The sequence below is a fragment of the Lactuca saligna genome, chromosome 6 (genome assembly GCF_052625555.1).
Source record: "Lactuca saligna cultivar CGN05327 chromosome 6, ASM5262555v1, whole genome shotgun sequence".
NCBI classification, from domain to species: Eukaryota; Viridiplantae; Streptophyta; class Magnoliopsida; order Asterales; family Asteraceae; genus Lactuca; species Lactuca saligna.
Window position 1 is genome coordinate 180,982,059 of NC_136422.1, and position 23,309 is coordinate 181,005,367.

Genomic DNA, 23,309 nt, shown 5'->3' on the forward strand with positions numbered 1-23,309 from the left:
GATGGCCCAACATCCACTAGTTAAGTATTGTAAGCCCACTAAAAGACATATGTATTGTAGGCCCACTAAAAGACATACAACCAACACCCAAAAAATTAGACCTTCCCAAGGTCCCAACAGTAGCAACAAATTCCAACCCAATAGCCTTACGTTGATTTCCAAATTCGTTTGATGTGCGTAATTGCCTAATTGCGTAAGTAACTAAAAATGAATTATTTTGTTGATTCCCAAGACCCTTAAAATTCTCATTAGTTGTTTATCATTTTTGAGATATTAGCTAGTTTGATCTTGAATGATATTTACTTAGATAATATTATTTCAATACATAGTACATGATAATTAATGATTGTTTCACCTTATTTGCTGTGAAATGAAGAAGCAAGATGCTGATATCCAAAATAAAAATAAAAAATTACAATGCATGGATCTAGTTTTCTTCCGGCACAAATTAAGGACTTTATAGAGGTCGGAACTCAATTCCTTGCACGCTGAGGTTTGGGATCCTAGCCCATTGTACCGAATTATATGTGTTCTTCCAGTTCATGTATATATTGATGTTTGGGTCATACTCAGGCCATATTCTTGTAATCTTTGTGTCATAATAATCTTCCTCATCATATGCGTCATTTGTATATGGTAAACAGGGTATACACCTACATATCCTACAAGGACTTGTAATGTTTAAATAAATGGATTTAAAAAGAAATAGTGTTTTCTTTGAAAAAATAAATGTTATGGTAAGCCTGACATACCATGGTCGAGAATCCTGGATATTGTGTTTAGCGAATTCCCCCAACCTAACCTCGGACCAACCATCTTTTCTCCTTCGTGGAGATTCTACCATTTTGTTTTTGTTCATTGTGTTTGGAGATCTTTCTGCACCATCCGACCCAATTACCAGACTTTGAGGTGTACTCAAATACACAACATTAGTATAGCCACTTACCATAACCCCAGGTGGATAGTTTAACATTAACTGTTTAATCTTCACTTCAACCGGATTCTCCATATGTTCTGATATCTTGTAAATGAAGTAACATGCATAGGTAGTGTTTGATGATAGAAGAGGATCTATGATCTTGAATTCCATACGTACCATAGAAGAAGATGATAACTCTAATATATATGTGAATCTGCATATGGCGAAAGGATCATTTTTTAGTGTCATTGAAATATAAAGAACTACGTAATGCATTTCGACTTTGTTTTTCACAAAACCTAGAGAAACTTTATCTGAAGTATGAATGGACTATACTATCCTTATCTCACGAAAAGTCCATTTGACATCATACTCACTTATAGGTCAAATGAACTCCAGTTAGTAATTGAGGTATATGAAAATGATACATATAACAAGCATTAATGAAGACACATATTATCATAATTAAATGTTAAATGTATTTATTATGGAGATTATCAATGTATTTCACATTTAATTATAACAATATTCCTTATAATAAATGAAATTCACATTTAATTATAGTAATATTTGTGATAATTAATGTTTGTTATATGTGCCCTTAGGACACACATTAGAAAATCCTTTTATTATATTACAAATCCATAAACTTCTCTATTACATAGTTTACAAACAAATCATTAGGAAATACTTCTCTACCTCTTGTAATCTCGCTCTATCGATAATAATATAACTTGTCGTGTGCATATGGCTATATGGTTTGCATTCAAAATCCTAGTGTTAATCTTTATTTTGAGTTTTTAATTTCTAGCATGTCCAATTCAACAACAGGGCACCAATATTGTACAATATTGTACATCCATTCATGGATTCTTCTTTAACTAATTTTATTCTCATTATCATTTTCATGAATCTTTATTCTAATAAAAGTTCCTAGATTATTTCATCTTTTTGTCTACTAAACCCTCATCCTTTTTTAACAACAAGACTTTATTAAAAAAAAACAAAAAGAAGCTGGAATTACAAGCTACAATAGATTGGGTTATCAATCCATGAGTCCCAAGACAAAGATCTCCCCCACCTAGCTTTATTTTTAAGCCAAAAAAAACCCTAAAGTTTTGACATCAAAAGCAAGAAGATAATGGTTTTTCACTTTGCTATTAAAGATCAAACCGTTCCGGTACATCCATATAACCCATAAGAAGGCCCTAGAGATCATGTCCATGATATATTTCTTTCTAATTTGAATCATCATTCATTTCATCAAGATTAGAGTAACAACTTATATGAAGAAACTGCCAATTGATTTTCATATTTAACAACACTCTCCTCTATTGAAACTTGAATAACTCTAGTATTCTCTTTCCTTATTTTTCTCTTTTGTTTAAAAACTTAGTTGCAGAAAAAGATAATTTAAAAGGATGATGAGAAATGAAAACATAGCTGAAAAACACAATCTTTAAGATATGTCACATATGAAATAAAAAGAGGCTTCTCAACTATAACAAAACAAATATATAACCATGGAAAGAGCGATATTAGTAGTAACTAGAAACAATTATATAATAAAAAAGAAATAATCCCATTTTATAATTGGAACTCCAGCTAATAAAATAGCAGGGTCATCTCTCATCTTCTCCATGGAGAGAATAAAGAAAAAGGTATAGAAGGATGAGCCACTCAAGGGAAAAGGTGAGGTCACCAAACTTTTACTGAGTTAATGTAGGATTTACTAGAAAAGGGATGGGTGTATGTAGAGCAACACTTCCTATTTATCGATGTTTGATATAGGTTTTTAACATAAATCATTATTATTTTAGCATTGAATCATTTGACTATAAAAGCCTATTACTATTTCCAATTTGATATTGAATGTTATATCCCATTCATCTCCAAGTCATTAGTTTATGTCAAATTCTCATCCTTACCATTGATTTTCGTCAACCTCGCGTCCATATTATTAGAATATTAGTTTATGTACATGTTGGTAAGTCGAACAAATGTAAAGAACGCGTTTCCGAAAGTATCCCAAGCTTTGAATGGTTTTTTTTTTTTTTTTTTTTTTTTTTTTTTTTTTTTTTTTTGTGAAATCTTCACATTTTTTTTCCATATAATTAGCTAAAATATATTGGGCTTTACGATATTTTCCCTAAATGCATATTAATAAACATAATGGTTCAATTTAACCATATGAGAGAAACATACCTTGATTCGTTTAGATGTTCCCTAGGTACCAACTTGTCAACTTCAGGATTATGTCGTATTATCTTTGGTGAAAGCATGAAACATTTCTTCCCGTTTGATTTGGTTATCCAAAAGAACTACAAAATAAATGAATATAATTTTCCATTCTTTATTTTATATATATATATATATATATATATATATATATATATATATATATATATATATATATATATATATATATATATATATATATATATATATATATATATATATATATATATAGGGTAAAGTGAATATACCTAACAACTTTATATAAGCTTAGGTACCTAACCACATCATATTACGTAATTTTGTATCATATTTGCATTGTAATCGTTAAAAGTTCTTAAAATTCAACCTCGTAACTTGATTACTTTCAAAATCTTTGGACTTTCACCATTATCTTCTTTCAAATGACGTCTTTCTGTCAAATATATCGTGGTGGTCTTCATATACTACCGCTACAATTCAAATGATGTAAGAGGAATATAATGGTGAATGTCTGAAAATATTGGAAGTAAATCAAGTTAAGAGTTGAAGTTTAAGAACTTTGGATGATTGCAATGAAAATATAAATGTAAAACGATGTAGTATAATGTAGTTAGGTACCTAAACTTCATCCCTAAACTTGATTTACTTCAAAAAAATTTGGAAATTCATCATTATATTTCTCCTACATCATTTCATTTGTAGCGGTAGGATATGAAGCCTATCAGGCGGTATTCAATAAAAAGACGTGATGTAAAAGAAAAATATTGGTGAAAGTCCAAAGATTTTGGAAGTAATAAAGCTATGGGGTTGAAGTTTAAGAACATTAGACAATTACAATGTAAATACGATACAAACCGATGTAGTATTATGGAGTTAGGTACCTAAGCTTATATAAGGTTGTTAGGTATATTCACTTTACCCATATATATATATATATATATATATATATATATATATATATATATATATATATATACACACACACACACACACACACACGCACACACACACACATTATAACATTGTCCTTTCGGTTTGATTTTTATTAGGACATTATACATTATATATATATATATATATATATATATATATATATATATATATATATATATATATATATATATATATATATATATATATATATACATATATATATACCCACACACATTATAACATTGTCCTTTCAGTTTGACTTTTATATTCGGATATTATACATTACAAAATATGCTCATACGATATTTAAATTTTCTTTTCATTTGGAGGACATTGTTTTTTTTTTTGAAAGAGAGAAAAAAAAACATAAGCTATCATCTATGATATGGAATTAAGATAATAGCAACGCACTTGCATTATGCTATCAATATAATTGATCCTATCATAATAAAAAAGCATAAGCATGTTTCTTTTATGGGCGTAAAACATAAGCACATTGGCATTATATGTGAATATTTAGTATATTTTGTCCCTATCCGCTCATTCCTAGACACTTAACCCTTCTTTAGGTAGATAAATGTAAGAGTTTTTAGAACGGCATACACACACCCTCTAGTTTACACATTTTGTCCCAAACAAGACTTAAACCCTCTACCATTGGCTGAGGGGTACCTATGTGAACTCTTAATACGGCTTAGCCAAACACTCATTGGTAGAGAAATGCAAGTAAGCTGTTATAATGAGTTAAAAGAATAGGGACCATTTTCTACAATAAGCTTGCTCTAAATAAGAAGAAAATTAAAAAGTTAAAGGAAATAAAAAAAACTTCGAAAGACTTAAAATTTTAAACTATATATGAAAAAATGATAATGCACATGGATCTCAATGTTATATGTTTTAGCTGTGACGATAGTGACATGAAGTTAAGTGTTTTTTTTTAACTTGATTGTCAAAATAGAGGAACACTTGCTGAGGAATCAACTTGGATGCGTGATCAGCTTGGCATGGTTGGGGATCAACTTCGCTGGGGATCCACTTTATGTACGGATCACTTGGTTAAAAAATCAATTTGGTTGAGGAATCAGCTTGGCTACATAACCAGCTTAGTTGTGGACGCAATCTTTTCCTGTAAATTCCCAACCTTTTATATATTTCCCCTTATTTATTTTTTTCTTAAATATTGTTTAAATCTTATTTATCAAGAAAATAATTTATTGAATTATTAACCTTGGGTGAATTTAGATTCTATGGCCAAGTATTGTGTGGAACATGATACCTTCAAGCTCTCAAAAACCTTAAGGTATGAAAATTTTATTATCAACATCTTTTCCATAACATAAATGGTTTTACCGGAAATTAAGCTTCCAAATTGTTTTGAAACTCTTACAAATCTAATTACATTGGGTGAAGAAATGATTACTTTACAACTCAAATATGATTTTATATAGGTTTATTTTATGATAATAGCTTTTAATTTTGTGTTTTGACTCTCATTGGGAAAATATGGCAAAAACTAGCTACTGTAAGATAATATGTTCATTTTTGAATGAGGTTCTATCTTTGTGAACTAACTGTTTTTAGATTATGATCTTAAATTTGTGTTATTGAAATTCGTCTCATTAGGTGTAAGTTATTGCATAATATCTTATTAATTTTGAATTTCACGATCAACAAATTTATGGTCTTTGAATCTGAATTTGAGTTAACATTTCCTTGCAAGATTTTAAATTGTGACAGTGATTTGTAAATTCTAATCCAATGTATTGGTTTTAAATTGATTATAAGACAACAAATCATATTCCAAATCTTGTTAGATAAGAGAATTTAAATTAATTAAGGGAATATTTGGTAAAGTGTCTTAACCATTTAGTTAAGAGGTAACCTCTTAATGGGTATTATTTAGATTGTCTGGTAGAAAGAAAAAAGCTTTGATTCAATTGGAGAGGTGGAGCTATTAAAAGCTTTGAATTATTCTTTCCCAAGCATGCTCTTCCTCTTAAAACCATTTTTTTTTTTTTTTGTCATTGAATATAGCCACCAAAATGTCTTTCTCCTACTCCGGTTTTATCCACTGTTAGGTTTTTAAGGAGACTACATTCTCGAATTTTTTTTTGCCTTCATCTAAGAATCCCTAATTTTTCGAAATACATCTGACTAAGTTCCCAACTAAATATTTTGTCATCTGAGATTGTCAGAAATATGAAATGGGAATAGTCGAATAGAGTTGTGGTTTGCTGTCATTCCTAATATGCTAAAGCCTAAATATCCATATGTAAATTGCTATCTGTAAAGAACATAGTTTATATTTTTGTATTTTTGTTTTTAATTTTATTTATAGTTTTGTTGCTTGTGCTTGTGGGTTAGAATAGGATTATTGGTTTCATGACAGATAGTTGAACGATATTTTTCGATTAATTTTATAAAACAAATGTTACTAATTATATATATAGTATGAGAAAATTAAACTATGTTTGGTTTGAAAATATATGTGTATTGGAATTACATGGATAAATATGATTACAATAAGTATATTTAGAAAAATGGATCTTTAAAATTCATATAAATGTTAATTTGAAAATTATAGATTTTGATTAATTAAAATTCTTGGAAAGGGAAAATGTTTTTTTTTAAACACACCTATTCTAACTTTACCAAGCAATACTAAATCATTCATACCTCCTAAATATTTAGGTCTCTTTATGGTTCATACTAATTATTCAATTTCTACTAAACAACCCCTAAATCTAAACTGTCAAGTTCCAAAGGGGTTCAAGAGAGACTATGGTCACTTAGGCTTCAATGGTCGTTCTATATATTGATGTGACTTTAATGATTTACTGACGTATTTTAAAAACAATTTTTATATATTCGAACATTAAATTGCATCCTATCACAGAAAGTAGACATAAAAATATAGTTTGACATTAAGTATACTAAGATACATGGAACTGTAGGTTATATAATTAATCTCTATTTGTAAACATGTTGGTTATAACAATAGTTTAATCTCTATATGTAAGCATGTGATCTCAAAATGAAGTAGACAAGCCTTTGGGTATCACTTGCTTGCCATCTGATTCACGCTTATATAAATCTGATTTTAATCCTAAAATTATCATGGTAACTTGGAAAATTATCTTCCGTCTTTTATTTCATAATTTCAGTATTGTAAGGCATAATTAGGCATTTATGGATGGAAATTTTAAGAAGTTTTTAAGTTAATAGAGAAAAAAAAAAAGTAAAAATAGATAAGATGATAAGACACTCACTTACCACATCATTATCATTTTTGACCTTGATATAAATACCCTTGGAAAGAATGGAGTACGCCTCCTCTTTGGTTTCAGTGATGAAACTATTCCAGGGCCTTTTCACTAAACGTTTTCCAGAACAATGTATGAATTGTTCATAGTCGCTCGGCAATTTATTCTCCCATTCTATCTCAGTCGCTGTGGGATTCTCCATCTCTTGTGTTTCGATATTTTCATCATCAAACTGTGAAGTATATGACAATGTTTTATCTTAACACAAACCCCAAAAACTAAATGATAACAATGTAAATTTGTAAATTAATCTTTCCAAACAAGTAATTTTGTATTTTTCTAATTACAAAATAGAAAGTACAATATTATTAAACAATTATCGTTTTCATTCTTTTTCTTTTTCTTTCTTTCTTCTGCCTTTGCCTTTTGCTTTTGTTTGTTTGATACCTGATATGCATCTACCCACTCTTTTAATTCAACAATTAAATGCCTTATTAGATAATTACTACCACTAATGTGCTATAATCAAGCAGTAGTCACTTACAATATTCGTTTTAAACAAGTATACACTATGCACCTGGCAACTTGTATAAAATCTAAGTTTGAGCTCCATTGGTAATATTACAAATCTCATTGCACAAAAACATTTTGGTGAAATTACCAACATTGTTATTCATAAATTTTATATCATAACATACCTTTTGTACCGGCGAAAACACGACCCCTTCGACAATAACTTCATCATGGAAGCTATCAGAAGCAAATTCTTCTAGCAAAAGTTTGAATTCAAAATTTCTAGAAAGAACTTTGGCTTGAAATAGTTCCATCATCACCCATCTGTTTTTATAATCTCCTTGATATGAAATATACGACTGAGTTTGGTTGTTTAGTTTGTACTTTAGACTTTTGATAACCGGATTTTGAGTAGAATATTTGTGTTTGCATATGAGGTAAGCTGCATATGTGACATCAGATGATAGAAATTGTGTTCTTATCGTCACTTGCATATTAACCTTTGATGCATTCAAAACCTTTGCTACCATTGGGAATCTACATGTTGGAAGACATACAACTAAATTAGTTTATTCAAGCATTTGTCTACCAAATTCTCCTTGTAAAAGGAGTTTGATTTTGGTTTTATAAATTTATATCAATTTAACAGATATTGCCCGATCTAATTGGGAGAAGAAACCAATATTTATTTCATTAAAATGTGTACACATCAAGTAAATTATAAAATTTGGGCTTGTCATTAGATCAACTTTTTTTTAGAAATTTGACAAAAGAGAAGAAAGATAACCGAGATCCAGGTAAAGAGATCGCTTCGAATTTGTTTGGGTCTGTATGCATGAATTTCATTGCAGATATCATCTCTTGATTCTTTCCGTTCTCATCGACTGAAAACCACTGTAAATAAAAGCACACATTAGTATTGTATATCCTTTTAGAGGCATTATCCGATGTCACGTCTGGACCACAAATGGAACAACTAGTTGCCAAAACTACACCAAAAATTATTAATGCAAGTTGAATTAGGAGAAGGCTGTTACAGATATATAGCATCTTTTTCAACACATAACAATAAAAACCTACAGTAAAAATTTTACATAGATAATTGATCCTAAAAGTAAGTGCTTTTCTTATAGATGTTTTTTTCTTCTTTTTCTTCTTTATTTTATTTCAGGTGCTAATGAGTTAAGTGCAACAGGTTGTATACATTCTCGATGAAATCTTTACTCTTCTTTTCATAATCTGCACAAAAAAAAACCCTCCTTCATTTCCTCCTCTCCTGCCTCATCGGCTGCTTCTTTTTCATTGTTGCTGTTTGTATCTTGTCCCCCGTAAGTAATTGTCGCCACCACTGGTTCTTAGGTGCTCTGGTTTCATCTAGGCAAATGCTCCCTTTATTCTTTCTTCATTTCGATAAAGTAACATAGATAACCTTATGCTTTCTTCTACTTTTTAACCATATTTCTAATGAAAACATACACAATTAATGATCATGAATTGATTGTTGTATTCCAGGTCGTTTCACTTCTTTTCTCTCTTTTCTTTAATTTGGACTCAGAAACAATGTGTTAGAGTTTATTCCAAAATTTGTTTCAACATACATATCATTATTAAAATTGTTTGTTGGTGGTAATTGTTCAAATTGTTTGGTGTTCTAGAAAGAAGTGTAAAATGTTTCATCACCTAAAAAGAAATAGGAGTTGCATCTTATTTAATCTATTAGAATTTAACCCATAAACTATGAAAAAAAAAGAAAAAAGAAAAAGGAAGACTCAGACCATGAAAGTGATTTGGAGACAAAAAGATCATTGGTGGTTGGTCTCGTTCATAATCTTCTTTTGAAGGTGGAAAAACCTATCATGCTCTATGATAGGTTATGCATTCAAAAGTTTGGTGCCAAGGAGAATCCAGAAGACATGGTTACAAGGATGTTCCCTAGAGAGAAGTTCAAGCTTTGCTTGGAATTTCTTGATGTTCACAAGAGGTAGGGCCCTTAGGAGCTTGATGGAAGAAACGAAGAGGAAGTTCTTGTTTAAGGTGGAGTTTAGATGATGTTTAAGTCAAAGTGGAGATTGTTAAATGTGACTTGAGCATTCTCATGGAGCATTTGAATTCAAGGAGCATTTGGGGTTCATGGAGCATGTAATAAAGGAATCATTTGAGAAGGGAATGAATAATCTGACAAAGGACATATCAAGTGTCACAGGAACATATCATCTAAAAGGGGGTATGGAGCATTTGGAAGAGGTTTGGAGCACTTGGGGGTGGAATGGAGCAACTTGATGCATAGTTACGCCATTTAATTAAGTGTTGGGCCAAGTGTCAAGCATGTTGCACCATTAGCATACATGTTGCGCCACTTTGGACCATGTTGCACCACTCTGGTAGATGTTGCACCAAAGTGGAAGAAGTTTCGACCACCTGGAAGCTCTTGCGCCACCTTAGAAGGAAGTTGCGCCAATTAGAAGGAAGTTGTGCCAAGCTTGAAGGATGTTACACCATCCTTGCATAATATGGGGCATCATCATGCAAGATGCACCATTTTGGTTCCTTGATTAACCATGGTATCCCTGATGATCCACATATGTTATCAAGTCCTCTATGATGCTCAAGATTGTTCAAGAATGCTTAGAAGTTGCTGATGCTTAAGGAATACACAATGTTGTGCAACCATGATGGATGTTGGGCCACTAATGTTCATGACGCACCACATGTGCATCATGATGCTCCACTATGGCTCATTGTGCTCTATCATGTGCATTGTTGCTAATCTTGTGGTGTATGTCATGGATGAATGTTCCAGAAACTACAGCATGGTGGATTGTGATTGGTTGACACCATTCATGGGCCTATATAGGGTTTTAGGCCTGACCCCTTCAATATAAACAGGGATGCATGTTAAGTCATTTGATGTGTCTTGTATCCTTAGTGAGTAGGACGAATCTCTGCTAGTTGTACTTGTAATCTCTGTTTGAGAACTCTATTAATAAAGAATACTCCCCTCTTTTATGTGGACAAAGGTCACCTTGACCGAACCATGTAAATATAACTTGGCAAGTGGCATCAGGTTTGTTATGAGTCTTGACAAGTATCGTCTGTTTTCCCTAACAGATGGACCATCCTTTGGGATTGACACCGTCAAAGAGGGGACGCTTCAATTTCAAAAGTGATAAGAGAGATGAATTAAGGGGATATGGGGGAAGTTTAATGTTGTGCAATAAGGGAGGAGGCTTAGAGCCATTGGGAGGTTTTCGATCGTTAGTATAGCTCATGTGGATGACTATAGGGTCATAGAAGCTAGAATCACTAGTTCAAGTATGGGGCGTTTTCAGGGTTTATGGGTGGTGGATGAAGGAGATTTTTCACGGTGTTTATGAATTCCACCAGTTTCTCTAATAGAATACGCTATCGAGGTTAGGTTTGTCATTTACAAAGAGAATTTGGTGATGCGCTCCTTTTTGAGTAGCTAATTGGCCTTGTAATCTAGCGGTGAGTTGGTAGTTCGGTAGTACCATAATTGATGGTGATAGAGGGAAACGGAACCAATTGATAGGAATAACAACTCGTAATAGAAATTAGATCAAAAAAATGGTTATAATGTAAAATGGATAATTTGAAGAAGATAATATATTCTTTCAATTGATGTATTAACATTGAGAGAAAGAAATCTAATGATTTTTCATCGTGCACAAGAAATATTGCTGATTCATAAAGTAAAAATATTCTTATCAATTCCCTACAAATCAACTATACCCATGGTTTGGGCTTGTTATTCTCGGTGGCAGTAGTGGCCTTAATGGGTCAAGGATATTCCTTATCAGGGTGCGATGGTTAACATAATGGATTGTGTTGGTTGGAGAAGTCTCTCTCTCTCTCTCTCTCTCTCTCTCTCTCTTTCTCTCTCTTTCTCTCTCTCTCTCTCTCGCTCTCTCTCTCTCTCTCTCTCTTACACACACACACACACACTCTCTCTCTCTATCCTCCTCCTCTTTCTCTCTCTCCCTCCCTGACTCCCTCGTTCTCCCTTTCTCTCTATGTGTGTGCCTATATATATATATATATATGTGTGTGTGTGTGTGTATGTGTGATGTCACTACAATTAAATTACATTTAGTGACACGATTTTAGCAAAAATTTATTTTTGTTCCACTATAGCCTTATTTTAGTGGCACATTGATTTTGTGTTGGTATAAGGTTTAAGAGACACAGTGGCAATTTATATCTTATGACACTATTAGACTATTTTTGGTGACATTAATCATTTTATGAAACTTTACACAACTATTAGTGGCATAAAGAACAAATGACCGTGTTTGAGAAAATCATCTCCAAAATTTTAAAAAAACCTCTCCTCCTTGTTGCCAGAGGGAAAATGTTTTCCCAAAAAATTACAAAACCCTACTGCACTTGATTTCCCTCCTATTAACAATTCTCCATCTTTTATTTTTATTTTAAATGTATAGTTGTATAGGCATTAGTTAAGAGAATAAAAATTTCAATTTCAACCATAGACTTCTAGTTGCCTCCAACGCTTCCAAGTCACACTATCTCCTACCCATCCCGTAAATACCTAATCTCCATTGCTATCGACATTGCTATTAATTCTAACTATAGCCTCCAAAAAAATTGCCACTACTCAGCCTCCACAACTCACCACTGTTACCTGCTTCCACTTGTTGCTGTTGGGTTTTACCCGATCATCTTCGGTTTAGGTAGAAAATGAAATTTTATCTATGAAAGAGTGGGAAGTTGTCCTCCTTCCACTTTCCCTGATAACACTCAAATCACTCTTCTATACAAATCATAATCATATTGAGTTTCTTTTAACCCATTTGTATCCTCAAACAATCGATCATAGGTTTACCTCATCAACAATGTTTTTCAATGTTAGTGTAATATCTTTCCTGTTTAGAGATACACAAAAACTGCCTGACAAAATGCTTGAAGAGATCGTGTCTGCAACTTAACCCTTCACCCACTCCCTCGTTCCTCGCACCACCGAAAAAATTAATACACGTTATTAGTTGTAGCTTTTTTAATCTGATTTTCGTTTTTCTCGTCTAACTTGTTGTTCTTGGGTTTTCGATTTTAATTCTAATACATTGTTTCTTCTATAATTATTAGATTTTAGGTGTAAAACCTTTGTTCCAGAAAATAAAGACTTTGGATTCAGAGGGTGTTTGGTAATGCTTATTTAAATTAGCTTTTAACTTTTGAACTTATAGCTTATGAACTTTTTAACTTATAGCTTATTAACTTATAGCAATATCAAAATGAAGTTTTTAAAGAATTGTTTGGCTAAGTGTATAAAGTGTCAAAACGAGAGACTTATTAATTTATAACGTTTTTTTTTTTTTTTTTTTTTTTTAATTTTTCTGTAGGTTTAGGTTAAGGGGTATATTTGACAATTTCTTTTTGAGTGGTGAAATAAGGAGTTTTTGATAAGTATATAAGGGGTAAGTGACTTATCAAAGAATGATTTATTGACCAAAGAGCTTCTAGCCCAGCGGTATTGGGTGTTGCCCTCTTTTCTATAGGTCGAGGGTTCAAGTCTCATTGGAAATATAAGTTGAATTAGGAGTAGTTTAAAAGTAGAGTAGATTTGCCGTTTTAAAAAAAATTGACTTATTGAAGGTTCCAAAGAGCTATAAGGTGTTTTTTAGAAAACTATTTACCCAATCATTTTTTTGACTTATACAGGTGTGGAACCGGTAATGCGTCAAAAAACATTTATTTTATTTTATTTTATTTATTTATTTAAGCTTGCCAAACACCCTTTAACTGTAGTAGGTTGATGCTTGCGGTTTTTTTTTAGTTAATATGTTGCGGTATAAAATTTGTTTTTGTTTTTGGTTTTTTTACTCTATGCAATAATGACTAGGCAATAAAGTTACTTATTTCACTAAGCAAGATCCCAACCATTATCGGTTCAATTCGATCCAATTAAGTAAATCCAAATTGATTTCGGTTTTTAAAATATGGATTCGAATTGTCCAAAGTAAATTCAAATCCGATCCGATCCAATCCAATTACAATTCGGTTGGATCGGTTTTTATAATTCGGTTTCAAAAGACATAGCATTTTAAAACGATATATAATTATAATATTATCCAATTTTATAGAAGAAGCAAAAACAAATTATTTAGTTGTAGCTTATAATTTTTAAACAACTACTAAGAAAGTATATTATAATTTAATATTTATTAGATAAAACGCTTTTGAGAGAAAATCATATTAATTTTTTTTATTGGCGAAACTTTTTGATCTTTTTGAAAAAAAATAATTCATAAAATTAATAAACAATTATAAATATATTAAAAATAAATAAATAAGAAATTGTTATTCGGTTTTTTTTGGACTATTCGGTTCTTATTTTATAAACCAAAACCAATCCAAAATCCAAATTAATAATTTGGTTTTGGTGAAATCCAATCCAAAAATCCGAACTATCTGAACCAAATAGTTCAATCCAAATTGTTCGATTGGATAATTCGGTTTTATCCAAATAGTGAACAGCCCTATGGTTATGTTTAATTACTCAAATTTCGTTTAATTTATTTCGTTGATGCTTCTTTCATAAGTAACTATAATAGGATTAGAGTAGTGCAAAAATTGCCTGAAAACTTAAATTTGTTTTTATTTTTTTATTTATTATTTATTATTTTTTTATTTTTATTTCAGTTGTAGTTAGTAATGATCCATCTACAATGTATAGAGAGCCAATGACCCAAATGGTTATCCATAGAGACATTAACAAGGTACCGTGACCAACTCCCCATTATATGGTATTTTTTCTTTATGGTTGTAGATGCAAGTTTCATAGTTAATTGTTGACATAACATTTTTGAGGTATGGCAATCAATCAAATGATTTGCTAATTGTGTTCCTGTTAGAATGTTTGTTTCTTGATTCAAGCAGTAACGGATGCAGACTATTTTAGTAGGGGTGTCCCTCATACTTCAAGCGAGTGCATCTAATAGAAAAAATTAATTAATTTTTTTTTACACTACGAGCTGGAAATTGAGTAGTGGCCCGTGACCCCCAATTCTCCACATAGGTCCGCACTGGATTCAAGTGAATCTTTTGACATGTTTATCTCGAAATTTGGAACATGCTTATGGCTCTTAAATCTCAATTCACTAATTTTTGTGTGACTTTATGCTAATTGTTGTTTATGATTATTAAATCAAGTAACAGTTACAAAAATGATCCTATTGCTGCAGGTAGGAGAAACATGGGTACCTAGGATGTTGGCAATAAAAAACAACGGTTCTTAATCTTCTACTAATTATAATAGTATTATTGTATGTGTTAATGACAATATTATTCTTTTAGGTTCCTAATATCTTTCCCATGGTTTCTAATAACTTTTCTCTAAGAATTCAAAAATCCCCATAAAGTCATTATAATAATGGTAATTACTTTCAACTTACTAACCAAGTGATCCATGATTTTTTAAAAAGAAATTAAATTGATTCCTATTTTTTATGCCTACAAATGTTCTTAGCCAATAAAATTATAACAAGTGTCATCTTTCCATATTTTTTTAAACTAAATCATTAAGACTATATTAAGAATATATCAAATACAATTAAATTGAATGGTGATTTGTCATAATTTTAGTGGGTAGGAATAATTGTAAGAATAAAAGGTAGGCGACAATTTAATTTCTCTTTTTTAAGTATTAGTGATTATTTTTCTGCCATTTATTATGCTTTATTATATGAAATTGTTGATGTAACTATTAGATATACCATGTTAAAACTAACTCCCCCTTAAGGCTTATATATAACATGTGGTATAATATTTATAGTTTATTAATCATATTCGCTAACCCATCTTCACTCACATGAATATAAAAAGAAAAAAAATTATAGGAGTGAGGTGTAACTATAAGAGAGAGAGAGAGAGAGAGTAAAATGAGCCTAAAAAGAACTATGTTTTGTATGAGTCTCCACGTGTTTTCTTTATCATAATTAGAGTATGAGAGACCAATTAATCAGAGTTACGAATAATAAGGTAAAATATACAACATGATAGTAAATTACCACTTTTGATTCGTCTGTAAGGAATCCAGAAGAGAGATGCGCGTGTAATTCCTCTTTTGTAACATATTCTTGGGGGGTATTTATCATCATTTGTAAGGCTTTTACGACAGCATAGTCCCTCTGCAGTTCAATAATATCATGAAAATAAATATTAACTTGTTTTGATATAGTGAAATGTTGCATTCTTATGGAAGAACACTAGTTTCTTAGGCAAAAATGTAAACAAAAAATATTTAATGTAAAGTGTATAAGAGATCAAATATGTAGTCATATTTTATCTTCAACTATAAAGTAATATATATATATATATATATATATATATATATATATATATATATATATATATATATATTATGTTTGTATCTGAAATTTAACTACGACTGTCAAATGGGAAGGATTAATTGACTACTCACTAAAAGTTTTTGATATGCTTAATGCTTCACCGATCTTATTATAATGTTGTAAATTCCATTTATATTTTCAAGCTCCCATCTTTTTGGTTTGTTCATTCTAGATCTAGGTTTTGATGCATGTTATTCATGTTTTGATGATTTAAGTGGAATGATTCTATAAAGTTTGCAGCTTTATTGATCATTGAGGTCCCAAGCTTTAGATCTGAATTTTTATCATGTTTTTGAGCTTATGTATGGGATCGTAACCCCATTTTTTCCATTTTTGACGTAGATAAGTGAATTACTTGCATTAGACAGGAATGCCTGCAAAAAAAAATTATTTTTATGGTCCCTTATGAAGCAAGGAAGCCTTCTGGGAAGTTTGAGCAAAGAACTTTACACGTTAAGAGTTGTCTTCAGACATTAACCATAACGTGGTGAGCAAAGGCTCTATAACTATTTTGTTGGTTTGCTACCACAACATGATGACATGCATGACACGACGTGGTGGCAGAGTTAGGTCATGACTGAGTTAGATAGCCACGACGTGGTCAATGGTTAACCACGACATGGTCAATGGTTAACCACGGCGTGGTGGTCATTGACCCTTGACTTTGACTTGGTTGGCTTTTGGTCAAATTGCTAGTTTTAGAAGGTAGACTGAGGTTTGACCTTGGATGTTTCATTAGGTGGGGTATAGAACCAGTTTCACATCTATATGAGTTTTGGGTTATCCTTCTTCATGTGTGACGTGAATCTTCTTACTATACTATATAGGACATGGGGTGTCATTTGTATGCTATATTGTCTTTATGACTTTTGCATGAAAGAATGTGGTGGGATCACAACATATCTATGAAAGACTATGGTGGGATCACAATACATGTATGTAAGACCATGGCAAGGGAGACTATAACATGGGTATAGCATGAGAAGTGCATGTAAGACTATGGTAGAAAAATAGCATGTAGATGGGTTGAAACATAGCCCTAGGGCAGGGCCCATTGTTATGTATGGTATGTGGTATTTTAGGGGGGGGGGGAGTCACTAAGCTTTGTGCTTACGGTTTCATGTTTTAAATGTTTTAAGTAGCCTGGTTCCAAAGTGAAGGGCCCAACTTAATTGTACTGCATCCCCTAGAGTTCTATTTTCGCATTGTTGATTTATGACTTTTACTCTTATGTTTGAAAACATATTTCACTCTGATTGTCTTTTGAACAAATGGTTAAATGATTTTGGTGATTGAAAAATTAAATTTTTATTGGATAGTTTGGGAAGTTAGAGGCTTGCAAGCTCTTTTCCTTCTTATATCTTATAGTGTGTAGTGTAAAGTTTAAGTGTTTATGAGTGCTTCTCCTTAAGGAAAATTTGGTATTAGTTCTTAATGGCTTAAGAAATACTTAATACAAGATAAGATTGTCATCTTTGGTAGCTAACACTTTCCTGGTGAATACATAAAGATGAACTCTACTTTGTGTCTCTCTTGTCATCTTCATCAACTTCCAGACCTCCCCTTGATGAATCAAAGTCTACAAAGGTTATTATTCTTTTCATTATATGGTAGGAATAATCTTTCTATGAATACAAAAGGATCATTGGTAGTTAAAATGGTTAATTGTTTATATTCCTAAAGGTTGGAATCTCTTTGTCTTTCCCTTAATTTTGGCTCAAATCTCATTTTTTTTTCTATTGTCTGCAACGAATTAATACAAAACCTTTTTATCTTACAATAATATAAGTAGACACATAAAAATAGGTCCTATATATTTGGAGGCCCTGGGCGATCGCCCATGCTACCCCACCCTCTCATACGACCCTAAATGGAGCCACTCTCTTTACATTACACTATGTCGATCACATAATCTTCATAAGGGAGTGATCCAAGGAAAATTCTCTTAGTCTTATTAAGATTATTCAATGCTTTTCCTAGTATCAAGTCTTAACGTGAATCTAAACAAAAGCAAGGTTATTGGTATAGGGTTCAACATGTGGTGGTATTATCCTTGGCTAGACGAGCGCTTTATACTAAGGAATCACTTCCATTCAAATATCTCGCATGTTTTCTTGGAGCTTCTATGGCTAAATCTCAAATTCCACACCTGTTATAGATAAATTCCAATACATGTATTAAGTTGGAAGGAAAACAACTTATCTTTTAGGAGTCACTCCTTATGAAAAGTCATCCTTGGTAGTCTCATGAACTATCTTTTTTCCCTATATAAAGTCTTAAATGCAGTGTTGAAAAATTTGAGAGTATTTGAAAATTGTTGTTTCACAAGGAACAAAAAGATTACGTGGGTTGCTTGGAAGAATTGTAATACTAAAGCCAATGAAGGCTTAGGTCTAAATATGGTCCCCTTTGGAATATCGTTATTGAGGTAATTCATGGGGAAAAATGGGTTCTATGGGGAACAAGAGTGGCGATTAGGCTAAAATCATAGTCTCATTAAGTGTTTTTTCTTCCGGTCAATCTATGTGGCATCCAAGGCTCGGTCACCCCAAAGATCAAGTTTTGTAGTATTTCATTTCTAGCAATTCAATTTCATGCAAAACAAACAATCAAAATTTGTTATGTCAAGCTTTCCAACTTGGAAAACACACTTGTTTCCATTTTCCTCTTCAATCTTAAATGTTTCTAGTGCTTCCGATATTATTCACTATGATATTTGGACATCACATGGTCCTAGTGTGTTAGTCATTTACATTATTAGGTGATTTTCTTAGATCATTATCCTCACTATCATTGGATGTATCCACTAAAACAAAAGTTTGGCGTCATAAATAAATTGATCCACTTCTGAAAAATCTGATGAATCTATCTTTCTCCAATGGCTTGGTCACTCCGACAGGCTCGCCATCTTATAACTTCCGATCGTCGTGTCTCACCCCCTCAATCTTTCTTCCATGTCGAACATTAACCAATTATTCGCCAATATCTCTTTGCAATCAACCCTTAAACCCCTCGGTCATTAACAAATAGACGCCACCACCCCTTATACGAACCGGCAACCCCTCATCGCTCAAACACCCAACTCCCTCCTCATCGCCGGTCTTGGCACAAGTTGAACCCATTCTAGCTCCTATTCAATCTTATTCAATTGCTACTATAGCTAAAAGTGGCATCTTCAAACCAACTTAGCACCTAAATCTTCTCAATTCCTCTATGTATCATGTTTCCCAATCTTACTTGCAAGCCTCATTAAAAGGCTTACTTGCATCAAATTCTCTATCTTTACTTATCACACACCTCAATACATGGCTTACATGCTCCTTTATGTAGACGACATCATCCTTACAACATCCTCTACCACTAGTGACGGATCCAGACTGAAGGTCATTGGGGTCTGCTAGTAGGAGCGTTTTCCGATAGTTATCGACAACTGTAGCAGTTTTCGACAATTTCAGGCGAGTTTGAGCAGTTTTCTGGCCGTTATTAGCGGTTTGCAGTGATTGTGAGTGTTTTCCGGTGACTTGGCGGTTGTATGTTAACGTATTTGAGCACACTGGCAGCTAGATTAGGTTAAAAATGAATAAATTTTTTATTTCTTGATGCAAGTGGTGCCTGTCTTTTTGTAAAATAGGGACCAATCATATATATATAATAACTATAGATGCATAAAAGTTAGATGTATATAAAAGGTTTAGCCTCTCCAAGTGGGGCCATACACCCCACTTCACAAAGTGTAGCTCCGCCACTCTCTACGGCACTTCTAACATAGATCATATCTATGCTCGACGGCGAATTTGCTATGACTGAACTATTTAATATATAAATCCCATCACAAAAATAACAACGTAACAAAAGTAACTAAACTTGCATTAATGATAAGAATACTTAAAAATGCTAATCGTAAAAATTACAATAACTTTTTAATTTACCTGCAATTCCAATATCTCCCCAAGTTTCTGTAACAAAAATCAAATCATCACAAAAACTTTATGAGTTTATTATTTTAGACATGTATATAATTCTAATTTTCAATTGAAACAACTTACATGCAATTCCAGCGTTTCTACAAGCTCCTGTGCCACCAAACATATTTTAAGATGGGTTAATGCTAATTAATTTTTTTAACATATATAAAAAAAAAAACATATTAACTCTCATAAAATTCTAACGTACTTGAGATTCGAAGGCCTCATCAAGTTCCTATACCACCAAATAGAGTTTTAGAAGAGTTTGATAATTCATTAGAGTTATTTATTAGTATAGACACAATGGAACAGATTAATTTTCAGCAAATATGATCTTACTTGCAATACCAATGCTTCGACAAATTCCTGTAGCACCAGACCAGCAACCAAAGTGTTCAGAAAAATGTATGAGTTCATTCTTATATATATATATATATATATATATATATATATATATATATATATATATATATATATATATATATATATATATATATATATATATATATATATATATATATATATATATATATATATATATATATATATATATATATATAGTGAGCTTACCTGCGCTTGAAACGCCTCCACAAGTTTCTATACCACAAATCAAAATTTCAGTGTATGAGTTCATTATGGTTAATTTAGCATATATACTCACAAAATAACCTCTTAAGATTTGAAAAATGTCTACATACTTGCAATCCCAATGCCTCTTCAACTTTCTGTACCACCAAACCATTTTTCAGAAAAGAATATCAATCCATATATTGTAGTTAATCTGGCATGCATATAGACTCAAAGGAAACTCTTAATTTTCAAGGAATTTAAACTTACTTGCAATTCACATGCTTCCTCATATTTCTGTATAAAAAAAATAATTTTCCAAAAGGTTATATGAGTTAAATTTAGTTAAAACAAATATACATCAATACAAAGTAACCTTTTAATTTTTAGTCAATTTGTACATACTTTCATTCGCAATGCTTCTTCATGCTTCTGCACCATCAAACACATTTTTAGAGAATCGTATAGATTAATTCATATATAGTTAATTTGGCATATAGATTCAAAGTAACAAATTCATTTTCAATAAATTTCAACTTACCTGCAGTTCGTATGCTTCCTCAGTTTCCTGTACCAGCAAATAAATATTCAAAAAGGTGTTACGAGTTTATTCCTACAATTAGAATGTATGCACATAATATAGAGAGCTTCCTATTTTTCAACCAATTAAAGCTCATCTGCTGCCATTGCAATGTTTCACAAGTTTTTGTACAAAAAATTAAATTCATTCTAATTGGTTAACATATATAGACACAAAAGAACATAATTTATTTTTCAACAAATTAATGTAAACTTACTAGCAATTCCAAGGCTTTCTGAAGTTTCTCTAAAACCACATCCATCGAGGGTCGTGCTTTCTGATCTTCATTCACGCACTCATATGCTATCTTAGAAAACTCTTTTACGGATTCTGCGCCCTTCAAATCAAGATCCATGATCTCATTTAATTTTCCTTTTTCGTAGCAGTCTCGAGCCAGTGGGACCAGATTTCGTTGCATACCTGTTACATTCATGAAACACAACCTCCCACATAATGCTTCGAGTAATACGACACCAAAGGAATAAACGTCTGACTCTTTGGTCAATATTCCCGTAGTAATGTACGCCGGATCGCAGTAACCATATGTTCCAACAGCATTAGTAATGAGGTAAGTCTCATTTTCATTAGCACGACCTATTTTGGAAAGTCCAAGATCTGCAATCATAGCTTTCCAGTTGTTATCTAAAAGAATGTTTCCACTCTTTATATCCCTGTGGATAACTCTATGATTCTCTGCAACGTGGTTATGAAGATAATCCAAACCGCGGGCTGCATCGACGCATATGTTCATACGTTGCTTCCATGTGAATGGACATTTGGTTTTCATCGGAATCAGGTACCTGTCGAAGCTTCCATGCTTTGCATACTCATAAATAAGGATTTTTTCATTGCCTTCCTCACAGTAACCAAGAAGGGATACCAAGTTTGGATGTTTATAACGAGAGAGCAAGTTTATCTCTGTTAAGAACTCTTTAAGCCCTTGACCTGACTGATCAATATTTTGTAGACGTTTTACAGCGACAGAGGTCATATTACCAGAAAGTGAGATTTCTCCTCTATAGACAGGGCCATATCCACCTCGTCCGATGATGTTTTCGAAAAATTTGGTGCCTACTTTTATATCTAGAAGGGGTATTCTCAGGTGTTCTGAGTCTTTTATGAATGACATTATTTTGTGTGTGAAGTGTGATCAAAAGATAAAAGCAACCAGGTTGGGGAAGGAAGTAGCAGGAAAGTTATTGTTGTTTTAAAGGGGAAACCTACAGAAATAATAAATATGATAAGACCAGATTACCTGTTAATCAATCACAAAAATGAAAAAGAAATGTCAACTTGCTCACGGTTGTTAATCTTTTTATTTTATTTTGTTGTTTTATTAATTCACCTATGGTCTGTTTAATTAACATTGTTATAAATTCCAAAAAACCCTCATTTATTTAGATATACCGGTTCATCATTACAGGGGAAATGATTTCTCATATATATGTCATCTTGTGCTGGTGCTTGATTCTGTATTATCCGTCAACATTTATATTGATAAAGAAAGAAATAGATAGGATACCTAGGCAACAAAAAGCATACACGAGAGGTTTGGGTGGATATAATTTTGACAAAGATGACTGATGTTTTGGATCGATGAACATATACATAACAATATTTGTTACCTATATATTTATCCCAAAAAAAGAAAAAGGGAGGTCAACTTGTTCATGATTACTATATTATATTTTGCCATTATATTCACTGGTAGTTAGACTTTGTTTAATATTCTTGTGAATTCCAACAACTCTCTTTCTTTAATTAACAGTTTCAAGATTCATCGATCGTTTCTGGGAATTACTCGATATAAACTCGCTACCATTTATTATTTTAAGGATCATCCATCATGTCTTCAGCTCATACATTTGTCATCTTGTGCTGTTGATTTATTCTCTTTGAAATGTCAATTTTTATTTAATAAACAAAGAACCAAAACCATTGATTACAATAAGGATCATGCATCAT

The 23,309-nt window shown here is 32.0% G+C and overlaps 1 protein-coding gene across 2 annotated transcripts; it reads right to left on the reverse strand.

Annotated features, from left to right (window-relative positions):
- Positions 1-281: 281 nt before the first annotated feature.
- Positions 282-22,552, reverse strand: LOC145000635 (uncharacterized). Of its 2 annotated transcripts, XR_013661322.1 has the most exons (18): positions 21,562-22,552; positions 21,306-21,332; positions 21,170-21,196; positions 21,035-21,061; positions 20,896-20,922; positions 20,768-20,794; positions 20,537-20,563; positions 20,406-20,432; positions 20,279-20,305; positions 20,162-20,188; positions 15,891-16,010; positions 8,633-8,739; positions 8,031-8,382; positions 7,343-7,564; positions 3,125-3,240; positions 947-1,133; positions 753-876; positions 533-662 (listed from the first exon to the last, which is right to left on the reverse strand). XR_013661322.1 is itself a non-coding variant. In XM_078959897.1 (17 exons), exons 1-17 carry the CDS (start codon positions 22,471-22,473, stop codon positions 458-460), a joined length of 2,658 nt encoding a protein of 885 aa, XP_078816023.1. In that variant the 5' UTR covers positions 22,474-22,548; the 3' UTR covers positions 282-457. The 2 variants fall into 2 exon arrangements, 1 of the variants encoding a protein (XP_078816023.1); XM_078959897.1 differs by having other exon boundaries at positions 282-662; positions 753-1,133; positions 21,562-22,548.
- Positions 22,553-23,309: the final 757 nt, after the last annotated feature.

Coding starts and splice junctions, on each gene's coding strand:
- LOC145000635 (XM_078959897.1), bottom strand. CDS start 22,473: ATGTCATTCATAAAAGACTCAGAACACCTGAGAATACCCCTTCTAGAT. Junction 21,333..21,561: donor AGAAAGCCTTGGAATTGCTA/GTAAGTTTACAT, acceptor TTGCTGGTACAG/GAAACTGAGGAAGCATACGA. Junction 20,306..20,405: donor ATGAGGCCTTCGAATCTCAA/GTACGTTAGAAT, acceptor TTGGTGGCACAG/GAGCTTGTAGAAACGCTGGA.